General features: G+C 40.0%; 1 protein-coding gene across 1 annotated transcript in view; it reads left to right on the forward strand.

The window, feature by feature from the left end:
* The window catches only part of CPNE8 (copine 8), a 959,176-nt gene that overhangs the window by 265,987 nt on the left and 678,261 nt on the right, over positions 1–14,928 (forward strand). Inside the window, exon 2 of the mRNA XM_053716599.1 lies at positions 3,708–3,748. Coding sequence (XP_053572574.1) covers positions 3,708–3,748 — 41 coding nt within the window. The remainder of the gene's footprint in view (positions 1–3,707; positions 3,749–14,928) is intronic.

Genomic DNA, 14,928 nt, shown 5'->3' on the forward strand with positions numbered 1-14,928 from the left:
ATTAAAATGTGTGGAGGGTAGCATGATTAACAGTGATAGGGAGAAGGCTGAGGTACTAAAACAATTCTTTTGTTCAGTATGCCCATACCATTAACTGTGTTATGTCTAGAGGATATCATGAAAAAACTGGATAATATTAAGGTAAATAAAACTCCAGGCCCAGATGAAATACACCCAAGGGTTTTACGTGAATTTAGCACTGTTATAGATAAACCTCTACTCTTAAATGCTCAAGACTCATTATCCTCAGGCATAGTACCCCAGGACTGGCGTAAAGCTGATGTGGTGCCACTCTTAAAAAAGGGAAGCCGGGCTGATCCAGAAAGCTATAGACCAGTTAGTCTGACATCAATAGTGGGGAAGATACTTGAAGGGATTATAAGGGATTATATTGATGAGCATTTTCGTGTAAACAAGATTATGAGTTCAAATCAGCATGGTTTTATGAGAAATAGATCATGTCAAACTAATATAATTAAATTCTACGAGGAAGTAAGTAAAAATATAGATAAAGGGGAATCAGTGGATGTAATATACTTAGCTTTTGCAAAGGCATTTAATACGGTGCCACAAAAGAGATTTATGTACAAAATGAAGGGACTGGGTATATCTGAAAATGTTAGCTCATGGATAAATAACTGGATAATCAGATTGGTCATAGGTGATCAGTACTGGGCCCAGTTCCTAGAGCAAGGATTAAACGGACACTCAGGTCCCAATTCAGATACAGCAAGTAATTTTAAACAACTTTCCAGTTTACTTCCATTAAAAAAAAACGTGCACAGCCTTTTATATTTACAGTTTTTGAGTCACCGGCTCCTATTGAGCATGTGCAAGAATTCACATAATATACATGCATGCATTTGTGATTGGCTGATGGCTGTCACATGGTACAGGGGGAGTGGAAATATACATAACTTTAAAATTTGTAAGAACAAAATCTACTACTCATTTGAAGTTAAGTTACATTGTCGTTTTATCATGCATTTGTTGATTATGCAAATCAACTGTATTTACTGGTCCTTTAAATAGCAACATCTCTATTTTCGGCAGATGATACAAAGTTATGTAAGGTCATTAGGTCACAGCAGGATGAACTTACAAGGAGATCTGCAAAAATTATAAGTATGGGCAGGTAAATGGAAAATTAGATTTAATACGGGAAAATGCAAGGTTCTACATTTTCAAGGTACAAATAAGCAGGCAGTGTATTATTTAAATGGGTGAAGACTTAGCCAAACAGAGGAGGAAAGGGATTTGGGAATAGTAATAGATAGCAAGCTAAAGATTTGTGCACAATGCAGGACAGCGGCTTCTAAGGCTAATTAATATACTAGCATGTATTAAACGAGGCATTGATTCAAGGGAGGAAAGCATAATTTTGTCACTATATAAATCCCTGGTAAGACCTCACCTTGAGTATGGAGTGCAGTTCTGGGGACCGATCTCAAAAAAAGACATTGCAGACCTAGAAAAATTTCTGAGCAGGATCACAAAGCTAATAAGGGTAATGGAGAATTTAAGCTATGAGGAGAGGTTAGCTAAACTGGGTCAGTTTTCTCTAGAATAAAGTCGCTTGAGAGGTGATTACAGAATCTCTGTTTATTCCAATAAAATTGTTTATGACAAGAGGTCACAATTTAAGGCTGGAGGAAAGGAGATAAGGGGGCCCATTTATCAAGCTCCGTGTGGAGCTTGAGGGCCCGTATTTCTGGAGAGCCTTCAGACTCGCCAGAAACACAAGTTATGGAGCAGCGGTCTAAAGATTGCTGCTCCATAACCTGTCCGCCTGCTCTGAGGAGGCGGACATACATTGCTGCAATTCAACCTGATCGAATGCGATCGGGTTGATTGACACCCCCCTGCTAGCGGCCAATCTGCAGGGGGTGGTGTTGCCCCAGCAGTTCACAAGAGCTGCTGGTGCAATGCTGAATGCGGAGAGCGTATTGCTCTCCGCATTCAGCGAGGTATGTCGGACATGATCCGCAATGTTGGATCATGTCCGACAGGCCTTTCAAAAATAAGCCCATTAATCTCCTGCAATGGAAATGTTTTTTCACTGTAAGAGCAATACTATTGTGGAACTCATTACCAAAGGAGGTAGTCAAAGCCAATACCTTAGATACATTTAAATATGGCTTGGCTACATTTCTGTCTATAAACAGAATGCGTCTCTATATCTCTAGTCACAAGAACACTGCTTTTAAACCTCTCTGGTATCTCAAAGGTGTAGGAGTTAAAGGGACAGTCTAGTCGGAAATAAAGTTTAATGATTCAGATAGGGCATGCAATTTTAAACAACTTTCCAATTGACTTTTATCATTAAATTTGCTTTGTTCCCTTGGTGGTATTTTTGAAAAGCTAAACCTAGGAAGGCTCAAACTGATTTCTAAACCGTTGAAAACCGCCTCTTTGCTCAGAGCATTTTGAAAGTTTTTCACAGTTAGACAGTACTAGTTCATGTGTGTCATATAGATAACATTGTGCTCACTCCCATGGAGTTATTTAGGAGTCGGCACGGATTGACTAAACTGCATGTCAGTCAAAAGCACTGAGATAAGGGGGCAGTCGTCTGCAGAGGCTTAGATACAAGGTAATCACAGAGGTAAAACATATTAATATAACTTTTTTGGTTATGCAAATTTGGGGAATGGGTAATAAAGAGATTATATATCTTTTTAAACAATAAAAATTCTGGTGTAGACTGTCCCTTTAAATTACCCAAACTCATTTGTTTGGTCGATGAAGATAGATAGGCCTGGTCTGCCCTCATGAACTTTCTTATGCAATAATATTTTTGTGTGTGAACATAACATGTTCCCTAGCTGGGTGTCTGTCCATCAACTAACGGAGCCCAGTTTATTTAGTAGTAAGACAACTGGATTCTTCTTAACGTAAAGAAAGAGTAGTAATCACCCAGGTTGAATGCTTATCTTTCTGGTAGATATATGTTTTATGATCCCGTGGAATGTCTCTAATGGTGATGGAGGAAACCAGATGTGGTTTCCCTTCAAAATATGCCTAGAAGGATATGGCTGCATCTCACTAATAAGGCCCACAGAAGGCCAAAACCATCATCTGGGATTGCCATGTTCCTTGTTCACTGGAGAATAGCCTGGTATTTCAGGGTTGATTAGGATCAGACTGATATACTTCAATAAAGTTCATCTCTAAGAAAAGCACTATTGGGTTACAAGCATCTGCTCCCACACGATGACGTGCCATTGAACAAGCCACTGAGCCATTTTTTGTTTCCTGATTTAGCGCTTCGCTTTCTCTAATTATGCAATGTCTTAAATCAATTGTAACAGTTGTAGTCTCTAAATAATATTGAATCATTTTTAATGGAATTTATGTATTTTCCAGTAGAGGTTGTGACTTGCATGTATCTATCTATCTATCTATCTATCTATCTATCTATCTATCTATCTATCTATCTATACACACATACCCACACACACACACACAGAGAAAACAAAATGGTTGAAATACTTCAGACTTTCTGCATTAACACACAGCTTATATTTATTTTTAAAAACATATAATTACCTTTACGTGCATATTTTTTTAAACATGTAGTAATATAAATTCTGCATAGTCTTGGATATATAATGCTCACCACATACCATCCTGTTTTCTATATTCATATTCTGTTAAAAATTCTAGTTTTGTTAATTAATAAGTAATGTGTTTTTTTTTTTTAACAGGAATCTTTTGGATAGAGACACATTTTCAAAGTCAGATCCAAGTAAGTAACAACTTCATTAAAATTGCATCAAAAATGGTAAATGTATTACATAGTTGCCCACTGTCCCATTTCTCCAGGGTCATTCTCCTTTTTTGGCTTTGTGTCCTTGCCTTTTAAGCTGGTCTCTTGTTCAATTCAGTCTGTATGTAATTTATGAACTTTGTGTGCAGTGTAGTGCTGTGGCATTAGTCTAATTGCTTACAATATGTTTTTTTTCTGCGTTTTATGTGGTCTTCTGTTTAGCAATGTAAGGTCAGGTGTCAGGAAAGGGAAAGCCATGAGATGTGATATATAATTCCAGGAAGGGTAGGAAGCAATAAGTGATGAAGCCAGGCAGCTTAACAGTGTTGCACAATTTATAACGTGTTATTTTCTCCATGTATATACTAAGGCTTTGCTTAGTAGGGACTTAACACATCAGGCTTTTCATGTGCTGTGACTGGAATTCACAGAACATACAAAAAAAAAATCCATATTTACTGGGGTATTTCTTAGTCTATTAACCAATCGCCAGCAATCACTGCAGCAACAAAGATAAAAACATGAATAGTTACCAAAATAAAATGCCACCTTCTTGTGAAATATTCAATATTGTCTTAGCAAGTTCTTAAAATATTTGCTTGTATTGTTCTAAGCAGCCCCAAGACAGCAGTTAGCAGGTTAAACATCTTTTTTTATATATTAATTTTAGGCTGTGTGACATCTACATTAACTAGAGTGCTTTGTGGTGTCCTGCTATACAGATGCTGAAGAGTTATTAATTTAACCCTTGTTTTCTTCTTTTGGTACTTGCTATAAAGTTATTCTTCCTATGTCAGTTATGTGCTTGCAAGCAAGGGAGCATAGGCGTGCACAGCAGATTTCATTAGGGTGTGCACCCAGAAATTTTTCTTTTAGGTGACAAAATACGTGAAAAGAAAGGACATTAATTTTGATCCATTATAATGAAAATAAAACCAAACAAAACAAAGAACTTTACTTAAAGATATATATACTCAAAAAAGATGACTCAAAATATTAACATTTCCTAGTAGCAATAACCAGGCACACAATATTATTATAAATTGTTTACCAGAGAACTCAACCCCTCTACACGTGGTTCCCAGCCCTGCACATACAGGCTGACCGCTGCAGTACAGAGAGACAGTAGCTGCCAGGGGCTGTTGACATCATGCTAAAAACTGTGCACAATGGCAGCTACAGCAAAGGCAGTGAGTTAATTGGGCCCTAGTCTACCTGCTCTTAGCTCCTGATGCCAATGACCCCGTTTGTACTTTCCCTCTTGCTTCCTGGAGATTGAATGAAAAGGTGCTTGCACGTATTAAAAGTTCCAAGTGACCCTAAGTGATAGCGGTGCTCTTGGAAAATCACAGTAAAGGAACCAGTACATACAGTAGATTTGCACAATCAACACATGGATGATAAAAAAGACTGTCTGAACTTCAAATGAGAAGTAGATTTTTTTTCTACCAAATTTCAAAGTTATGTCTTTTTTCACTCCTCCTGTATCATGTGACAGCCATCAACCAATCAGAAAGAGCTGGTGACTCAAAGTGTAAATATAAAAACACTGTGCACATTTTGTTAATGGTAGTAAATTTTGAAAGTTGCCTCAAAATGCATGCTTTATCTGAATTATGAAAGTTTAATTTTGACTTGAGTGTCCCAGAACACCCATGTAAGGGAGGTGATGAGGAGCTTGATGTTTTAACCTGCATAAAGGGCTATAACAGTGCATAAAGTTAATTCTCTAATACATTAGAGCAATTTTCCTATTGCACTATTACTTGCATATAGCCATGTGTTTAAACTCTGTAAAGTGATTAAACACATAATTAAAGTCAGTTCCAAAGCAAGAATGCACTGCTGGGAGTTAGCTAAACACATCTGTGAGCCAGTGACAAAAGACAAATTTGTGTAGCCACCAATCAACAGCTAGCTCCCAGTAGTGCATTGCTGCTGCTGAGGATTGGTACATATCCTTTTTAACAAAGTTACCTAAGAGAACAAAGTAAAAGTACATTTAAAAATGACATGCCCTGTCTGGATCATAAAAGTATAAATTAATCTTTCCTGTCTCTTTAAGCAATCAGGCTAAATTATACTACTGGAATTTTCTTGTTTTAGGTGGTCAATCTGAGTGGGTAAATGGGTGTGGCCCTTTTGCAAAGTGTCCGTGGAAATGATTGGCAGCTATAGAATTAGATGATGTATAAAGGAAGTTCAATGAAAAACTGTGTGTGTTTCCTGCACACAAATGTATAATTATTAATAGCAATATTAAATTGTAAGTGGAAAAAGAAAAATGAATAATAGAAATCAAAGGAAGATGCTAGCTTTTAACAATATAAGAAATAACTAGTGTTTAAAGCTCAGCTGAGGAATTTAAAAACATACAGATCTTTAACAGATTGTGAAAGGCAAGGAAATTACCTTTTTATTGTACCATCTGGGTGTATTCAAGTATTCAGTTCCACTGAGTTAAGTTTTAATATGTTTAAAAATGAATGACACATTGGGAATTTATTTATTTGCCAGGCTATGTATAACTGCAGTAATTCCAAAATGATGATAAAACCACTAAGAACCTTTTATTTAAAAAGTGCGTTAAGTCTCTTAATGCTGCATTATAATGTAAAAGTTTAGTTTAGTATTGTAATAACTATGTATGCGTGTGTATGTGAGTGTGTTTTTGTATGTTTGTCGCAAAATTGTTGAGAGTTCAAGGTTTAAGCATCTGTGTATGGTTTTTGGTTTGCAGAGTGTTGAGAAAGAAAATGCATTGTTTCTTAGCCATGTCATTTTGTAAAAGTTTTATAATGATAAACATATGTATAGTAAATGGATTATAGAATATTGAGCAGAAAATATATTTTTTTTCTGTATATGTTGCAATGATCTTTTGTATGGCCAACATTGAAAAATACCTGTTTATTAAATACATATTTACATTATCTCAAGCCTATATACACTGCATGGTCAAAAGTATGTGGACACCTGACCATCACACCTAAATAAGCTTGTTGGACATCCCATTAAAAAACATGGGCATCATTATGGAGTTGTACCCCTCTTTGCCACTATAACAGCCACCACTCTTCTGGGAAGACTTTCCACAAGATTTAGAGTGTGTCTGTGGGAATTTGCCCTCATTCAGCTAAAAGAGTGTATGTGAGGTCAGTCACTAACTTCAATGTCAGAAGATCTGGTTCAAAATCAACATTCCAATTCAACCCAAAGGTGCTCACTGGGGTTGAGGTCAGGGCTCTGTGCAGGCCACTCCAGTTCTTCACACCAAACATGTCTTCATGGACATCGCTTTGTGCACAGCTGCACAGTCATGCTGGAACAGGGAAGGGCCTTTCCCAAACTGTTACCACAAAGTTCATTGTCTAAAATTTCTTTGTATACTGTAGCATTAAGATGATCCTTCACTGGAACTAAGGGATCTAGCCCGAACCCTTAAAAAAAAAGATCCAGACCATTATCCCTCTACTGGCAAATTCTTGCATCAGACTTCCAGGGTAATTCATCACTCCAGAAAACACTTTAGCCAACACTTATTATTTCACATGTTAATATGAGGGTTGTAAACAGCTGCTCAGCCATGGAAACCCATTTTATAAAGCTCCTGACGCACATTTTCTGTGCTGATGTTACTTCTGGAGGCAGTTTGGAACTCTGTAGTGGGTGTGGCAACTGATGATGGACATTTTTTGTGTCATGTACGCTTCAGAACTCAGCAGCCCCTCTTCATGGCTGTGCTGATGTTGCTCCTAGATGCTTCCTCTAGATGCTTCCACTTCACCATAGCACTTAGAGTTGACTGGGGAAGATCTAGTAGGGAAGAAATGTCATGAACTGACTTGTGGCAAAGATGGCATCCAATGACAATGCCACTTTAAAGTGAATGAATCATAAAAACACAGCATGTTCAGTTCATATTTTAAAATATGCAGAATGAACATGCTGTGTCTTTATGATTCATTATAATACCTTGGAAAGACCATGGCTCTAAAAGAGTAAGAGTGTGCCTATCCAATATGAATATATATTATTATTATTATTATTATTAATATTATTATCATTTATTTAAAAAGCGCCAGCAGATTACGCATCGCTATACAAAAAATAAAACATTACAGGGATGCATTACATACACAAACAAGTACAATAGGGTTACATTACAGTTGTAGGTGCAATCATTGAGTTATACAAAAGGAGGGGAAAGCCCTTCCCTTGAGTACAATCAGTAGTAGCTCACTTTAAATACAAAGTGGCCTGCAGGTAGAAAGGCTCTCAAGCTTACAATCTAAAGGAGAGGGAATAGACACAGAAGGTGAGGGAGAAAGGAAATAAGTCTGATATAAGGCAAGGTAAATGGAGAGTGAGTGATGCCATGGGAATATATATATATATATATATATATTTAATATCTTATGTTAATGTTTCCATGTTGTTGTGTACCCTATGTTGTAGTCGAAACCTAACAGACAAAAGGAGCAGCTACAGATACACTGATAAAGCAATCACTAAGCTGAATGTGGCAGGGTTAGAATTCTGTAAACTCCAGGATGCATTCCAGATTTTCTGGGGCAGAGGGAAAAATATATAAAATGTCATGCCCCTTTAACTGTAATTTTTTTTTACAGTTAATGGGGCATGAAATTGCAATAGTAAAATGCTCCAATTTCCTAGGACATTTTAGTATTGCACTACTGCCTGGGCCAGAGTGGAGTGCTATTGTTTAGGCGCAAGCGATATCGGCTTTTGCTTTCGTCTGCACGCAAGTTAAATTGTGCTCAACTTGAAAGTAAATGCGATCACTTGAGCGCAATTGAAGTAAACCCTCGTCGGGTTAATGTGTTCTCAGAGACGTGGTTAACTGTTTCGCAAAACAAAAAAGTGTCACAAAACACACCCAAAATACATTATACAAAACCCGTTACACTCATAATAACACCATCTAATAAAAATAATTAAAAAAAAATATTGCACAAAAAAGTTATAAGGGTTGAAAGATATGAGATCTCAGGTGTTAGGGGGAAAAAAGGAGGCAAAGAGATTTAAAGGGATAGTCTACAATAGAATTTGTATTATTTTAAAAAGATAGATAATCCCTATATTACCCATTCCCCAGTTTTACATAACCAACACAGCTATATTAATATACTTTTTACCTCTGTGATTACCTTGTATCTAAGAATCTTCTGACAGCCCTCTGATCACATTACTTTTTATTTATTATCTATTGACACACATTTAGTACTGTGTTGTGCTAAATCTTAAATAACTCCCCAGGCATGAACACAATAGGGCCGATTTATCAAGGGCCGAAAGGCCCTTGATGCCCCTGTTTCCGCACAAGCCTGAAGGCTTGCCGGAAACAGCAGTTATGAAGCAGCGGTCCTTTAAATCACAGGAAAAGCTGTCAGAATAAAAAAAAAATGGATGCACATTGCAGATTTTGCTTATTATACATAATTAAACATTTGTGTAGAATTGAGTTTAATTTTTATGTCTTTTTAATTTAAAACAAGTGTATGAACTGCACCACTTTTCTTTATGAAAACAAATCATTGGGCTAGATTACAAGTGGCGCCCTATTTTTTTTCCACTCGCTAGCTAACTGCGATCAAAGTAAAAAATTAGCGTTGCCGCATTAGGGTGCGTATAACAAGTTGAAAGTTAGCAAAACTAATGTGCGCTAACCTCAGGACTTCGCGACCGTGCTAACTTCTTCTGTCCATAGACTTCTAGGGGCCACACTACAACAAAATGTGACAGCTATCGCTCACGTGCTATCCCCCCTAAGGTTTTAGGAATATTTTAAATTCCTATGTCCACGGCTTCATTCATTACTTGTGGGAATTAAGAACCTGGCCACCAGGAGGAGGCAAAGACACCCCAGCCAAAGGCTTAAATACCTCCCCCACTACCCTCACCCCCCAGTCATTCTTTGCCTTTCGTCACAGGAGGTGGCATAGAGGTGCCGGAAAATCGGAGGTCTCTTATGAGGAGTTCTAGCCCTTCAAGCTTCTCAGTTGAGGGCCTGGGTGAAAAGTTAAGTCCGGAGATGCAGAGGGAGCTTCCTTTTGCGACACCATCCCGACTCATATTAACAGCTCCTATAGCAATCGACGTTGACGAGTTTCGCATATTGCGTTCTTCTCTCAAGTCCATGTCAGGAGCGCAGCAATCACCTGTTCACACTTGAAGGGCCGTGTTCCTGTTCCACAGCATAGATTCTGGTAAGATCGTTTAATTTTTATATAATGATAACACAGAAGACAGGGCTAAAGTGTGGCACCTTTATCTTTATAGAATCAAGGGTTAATATTCCTATAAGGGGATTATTGAACAGGTGGGGTATGTACATGATGAGTTTATTATGTGATAACTGTATTATGTGCAAGGGCGCGGCTCTGGCATGTTTGTGGAACTGACAGGTTCTCTTCCGGGAGTTTTGTGCATGCTTTTTTGGCGCATTTTCTCCTCAGCAGGGGCGGTCCTACGTAGACAACCTTGTGACCGGGGGGGCCTCTTCACTTCCGGTCTGATCTGCGACGGAGGAGACAAAGCGGTTTCTACAGTTCGGGTCCTAGGAGGTGGTGAGTGCCCCAGCCATTGGTGGTTATAAAGGTGCCTGTCTTAGTTTTTTTTAATAAAAGCTATGGAGGATTCTGACGCGTTAGAGGGTACTCCCTCTTTAACTAAGTCCTATACCTGTGCTTATTGTGAGGTTTTGGTAGACCAGCCTGCGCAACTGTGTTCCACATGCCTTGAGAAGGCTACAACTTCCAAACATAAGAGAATGTCTAGCACTACTGAGCCGTCCACCTCTGAGGGATCTCCGTCCTGTGAGGTGCGTTCCCCAATGGCATCCCCTATCCCACATGCAGCACCCCAGGGTCCGACTGTTACTCATTGGGGGGAGAGTGCTTGGCCGCCTGATTTCGCGAATCAGCTGGAAACAGCAGTCGCTGGTACGATGACAAATCGCCCCATAAGACGCTTCGGAAGGAGCCCTTTCGGGTTCGGAGTCCCTGTCATCTAAACCTCCGGCAGCGGAGGAGCCCGGAGGAGCCCGGCTTTCGGTTTAAGATGGAGAACATGCGTTTTTTATTAAAGCAAGTGCTGGCTACTTTAGAGGTTCTGGAACCCAAGCTTCCAGAAGAGCCCTCCATTCCTAAGTTGGATATGGTTTACGAGGACAGGGTGGTCTCCCAGACTTTCCCGGTTCCTGTCAAGATGGCGAACATTATAAAGAACGAGTGGGAGCGGTTAGGTTCTTCCTTTTCCCCTCTTCTCATTTTAAAAAGCTTTTCCCTGTCCCGGAGGCCCAGCTAGAGTTGTGGGGGACCATTCCCAAGGTGGATGGGACCATCTCCACGCTCGCTAAGCGCACAATGATCCCTTTAGAGAATAGTTCTTCGTTCAAGGAGCCTTTTCAACCGGTCGCCGCGGTTGCAGGAGCTACGTCATATTGGTGCAATGCCTTATTTGATATGATTGAGGGTGAACCCTCTTTCAAGGAGGTGCAGGAAAAGATTAAAGCCCTAAAGGTGGCCAATTCCTTCATTTGTGATGCTAATATGCAGATTATCCGCCTGAATGCTAAGGTATCAGGTTTTTTGGTTGTAGCACGCAGGGCTGTGTGGCTAAAATCGTGCTTGGCGGACATGACCTCTAAGACGAGGCTGCTGTCTTTGCCTTTTAAGGGCAAGATCCTTTTTGGTCCAGGTCTAGACGCTATCATATCCACGGTTACGGGAGGCAAGGGTGCCTTCCTTCCTCAGGATAAGAAGGCAAAACCTAAGGGTGCTAATTCTCATCCCTTTAGTGGGGATAAGGCGCAACGCCAACAGCCCGCTGCGAAAGCGGACCAAACCAAGGGTCCCTGGAAGCCTGCTCAAGCTTGGAACAAGTCTAAACAGCACAAGAAGCCTGCCGAGACTAAGTCCGCATGAAGGGGCGGCCCCCAACTGGTCTGCGGACCGAGTGGAGGGCAGATTGTCTCTGTTCTTAGACGTCTGGTTGCAGGACGTTCAGGACCCCTGGGTTCTGAAAATAGTCCAAAATCCAGGATTTTGTCTTTTCTCCAAGAAGGTCTGGAGAAGGGTCTCGCCGTTAGTTCCCTAAAAGGACAAATTTCGGCTTTATCTGTTCTGTTGCACAGGAGACTCGCTGATCTCCCAGACGTCAATCTTTTGTTCAGGCTCTGTCTCGAATCAGGCCTGTTTTTAGGCAGACTGCTCCCCTTTGGAGCTTAAATTTGGTACTTATGGTTTTGCTGAAGGTTCCATTTGAACCTATGCATTCTCTTGACATAAAGCTTCTCTTATGGAAAGTTCTCTTTCTGTTGGCCATTGCTTCGGCACGCAGAGTTTCTGAGCTGACAGCCTTGCAATATGAGCCCCCTTATCTGGTGTTTCATGCGGATAAGGCTGTTCTTCGCACAGGCTTGGGGTTTCTCCCCCAAGGTGGTGTCTAACCGTAACATCAATAAGGAGATAGTTGTTCCTTCTTTATGTCCTAACCCTTCTTCTCCTAAGGAGAGATTACTTCATAATCTGGATGTGGTTTGGGCTTTGAAATTCTATCTTCAGGCTACAAAGGATTTCAGACAATCTAAGTCACTTTTTGTTGTGTATTTAGGGAAGCGCAGGGGTCAGAGGGCGCCTGCTACTTCTTTGTCCTTTTGGCTGAGGAGCTTGATCCATTTGGCCTACGAGACAGCGGGACATAAGCCTCCTCAGAGGATCATGGCTCATTCAACTAGAGCTGTGGCTTCGTCTTGGGCCTTCAAAAAGGCAGATTTGAAAGGCGGCTACCTGGTCCTCCTTTCATACCTTCAATAAGTTTTACAAATTTTACATTTTTGCTTTTGCGGAAGCTGTTTTTGGGATAAAGGTTCTACAGACTGTGGTGCCCGCAGATTAGGTGTCCGCCTTTTTACCCTCCCGGTTTCATTCATTGTCCTCTAAGAGCTTAAGTATATGTTTCCCACAAGTAATGAATTAAGCCGTGGACTCTCCTCCCTCTTAGATGGAAAACATAAATTATGCTTACCTGATAATTTTATTTCCATCTTGGGGATCAGAGTCCATGGCCTAAATTTAATTTATTCTTCTGGTACCATTTATACCCTAATGTTTCTCCTACTGTTCCTTGTTCCCTTGGCAGAATGACTGGGGGATGAGGGGAGTGGCGGAGGTATTTAAGCCTTTGGCTGGGGTGTCTTTGCCTCCTCCTGGTGGCCAGGTTCTTAATTCCCACAAGTAATGAATGAAGCCGTGGACTCTCCCCCCCACAATGGAAATAAAATTATCAGGTAAGCATAATTTGTATTGTATTGTATTGTATTGGGTACTTGTAAAGTGTGGCTAATCACCTGTAAGGGTCTCAAGGCGCTGCTCATTTTATCGACCTCGGAAGGATGAAAGGCTGAGTGGACCTCGCCGGAGATCGAACCTGCAACCCTTGGGTTGCTACAGAGCTCAGCCACAGTGCCTTAGCGTGCTGAGCTATCTGTCCAGCTTTTAAACAGATATTTCTATATACAGTGTATCTGATTATTAAATACTTTTTTTTCCCATTTGCACCAAGATATTCAATATACTAAATAAGATAAGGTTTTATGTTTAGTGCAAAAGAACAGAAAGTTAACAACACCCACACAGAAAGTGGATGATGAAATTAGCGGAACATGAAAGTCAAAATTAAACTTGCAGGTTTTCGACAGTGTGGATTTTTAGGAGACTTTTCTATTTACTTATGTTATCACATTGACATTGTTCTCTTGGTATCTTTTGCTGAAAAGCATATGTACATGTCCTCATGCACTACTGTGATTAGTGACCACACAGATATGACTTCCGTCATTGGTCACCAGATTTGGTCAGCTAGTTCCCAGTAGTGCATTGCTGCTCTGAAGCCTACTTTGTAGAAGTTAAACACCGTTGTATAAAAGCATTGTGCAATAATAAAATGCTACACATTGCAGAATGCGTTTTATGTTCCTTTAAGTTAACTGATGTTTAAGGTAACACATGTGCATACTGGTGGCTTGATCACATTCCAAATCACCTGTCATATTATTTAAAATGAAAACTATGGGTAAGTGAGCAAGGCTTGGGTAGTCCTTAGGGGCCGATTCTAAACAATTTGCTGGTCTAGACGTGTTTCTCCACTCCAACACTCGCAGGGGCATCCCTCATGGATTTCTATAACAAAAGGAGCTGTCCTAATGAATGATGAGATGTCTCCCATAGAAATAATGAGAGTTTTCTGTTATGTAGAAGTTCGCAATGGAGGGCGACAACACCTCATACGGCTTGTGGTTAAACTTTAATATTATACTTATTACAAATCAAATTACGCTTTTTCCATGCACTGTACTTTAATCGCTGTTATTTTTGTATGCATGCGTTTTCCTTTCAGAATAATTAGCGTTTTGCGTTTTTTAATAAAAGCTTGACAACATTTAAGCTGCTAGAAAAAACAGTGAGATCTGTAGGGTGAAAATGTTTATATAATTACACTGGGATTTGAGAGACAATTTCAAATACACCATAGCCAAAGGCTTAAATACCTCCCCCACTTTCCTCACTCCCCAGTCATTCTTTGCCTTTCGCTACAGGAGGTTAGCAGAGAAGTGTCGGAAGATTTGGAGTAGTCTCTTATGGATGGTAGTACTCTTCGCATTGGGACTGGAGTTTTAAGTAGTCCTGTCAGCCTCTCAGTGAGAGCCTGGGCGAAGATGCAGGGAGAGTCTTTCTGCAAAACCATCCCGACTCATATTAACAGTTCCATAAGCAATCAGCGTTGATGAGTTTCGCTGCCTGCTTTTTTCACTCAATTCCATGTCAGGAGCGAGGCTACTAACCTGTCACACTTGAAGGGCCATGTTCCTGTTCCACAGCGTAGATTCTGGTAAGATTGTTTAATTTTTTATTACATAATGATAACACGGAAGACAGGGTCACAGTGTGACGCCTTTTATCTTTAAAGACTCAAGGGTTAATATTCCTGGAAGGGGGATTATTGAACAGGGTGGGTTTAAACATGATATTGTTTATTGTGTCATTGCTGCGTTATGTGCGAGATGAGGCTCTGGCAATGTGTGGAACTTTCAGGTTACTTATGGGAGTATTGCGCGGCCATTTTTTGGCGCGTTT

Source organism: Bombina bombina, chromosome 6, assembly GCF_027579735.1.
Source record: "Bombina bombina isolate aBomBom1 chromosome 6, aBomBom1.pri, whole genome shotgun sequence".
NCBI lineage: Eukaryota > Metazoa > Chordata > Amphibia > Anura > Bombinatoridae > Bombina > Bombina bombina.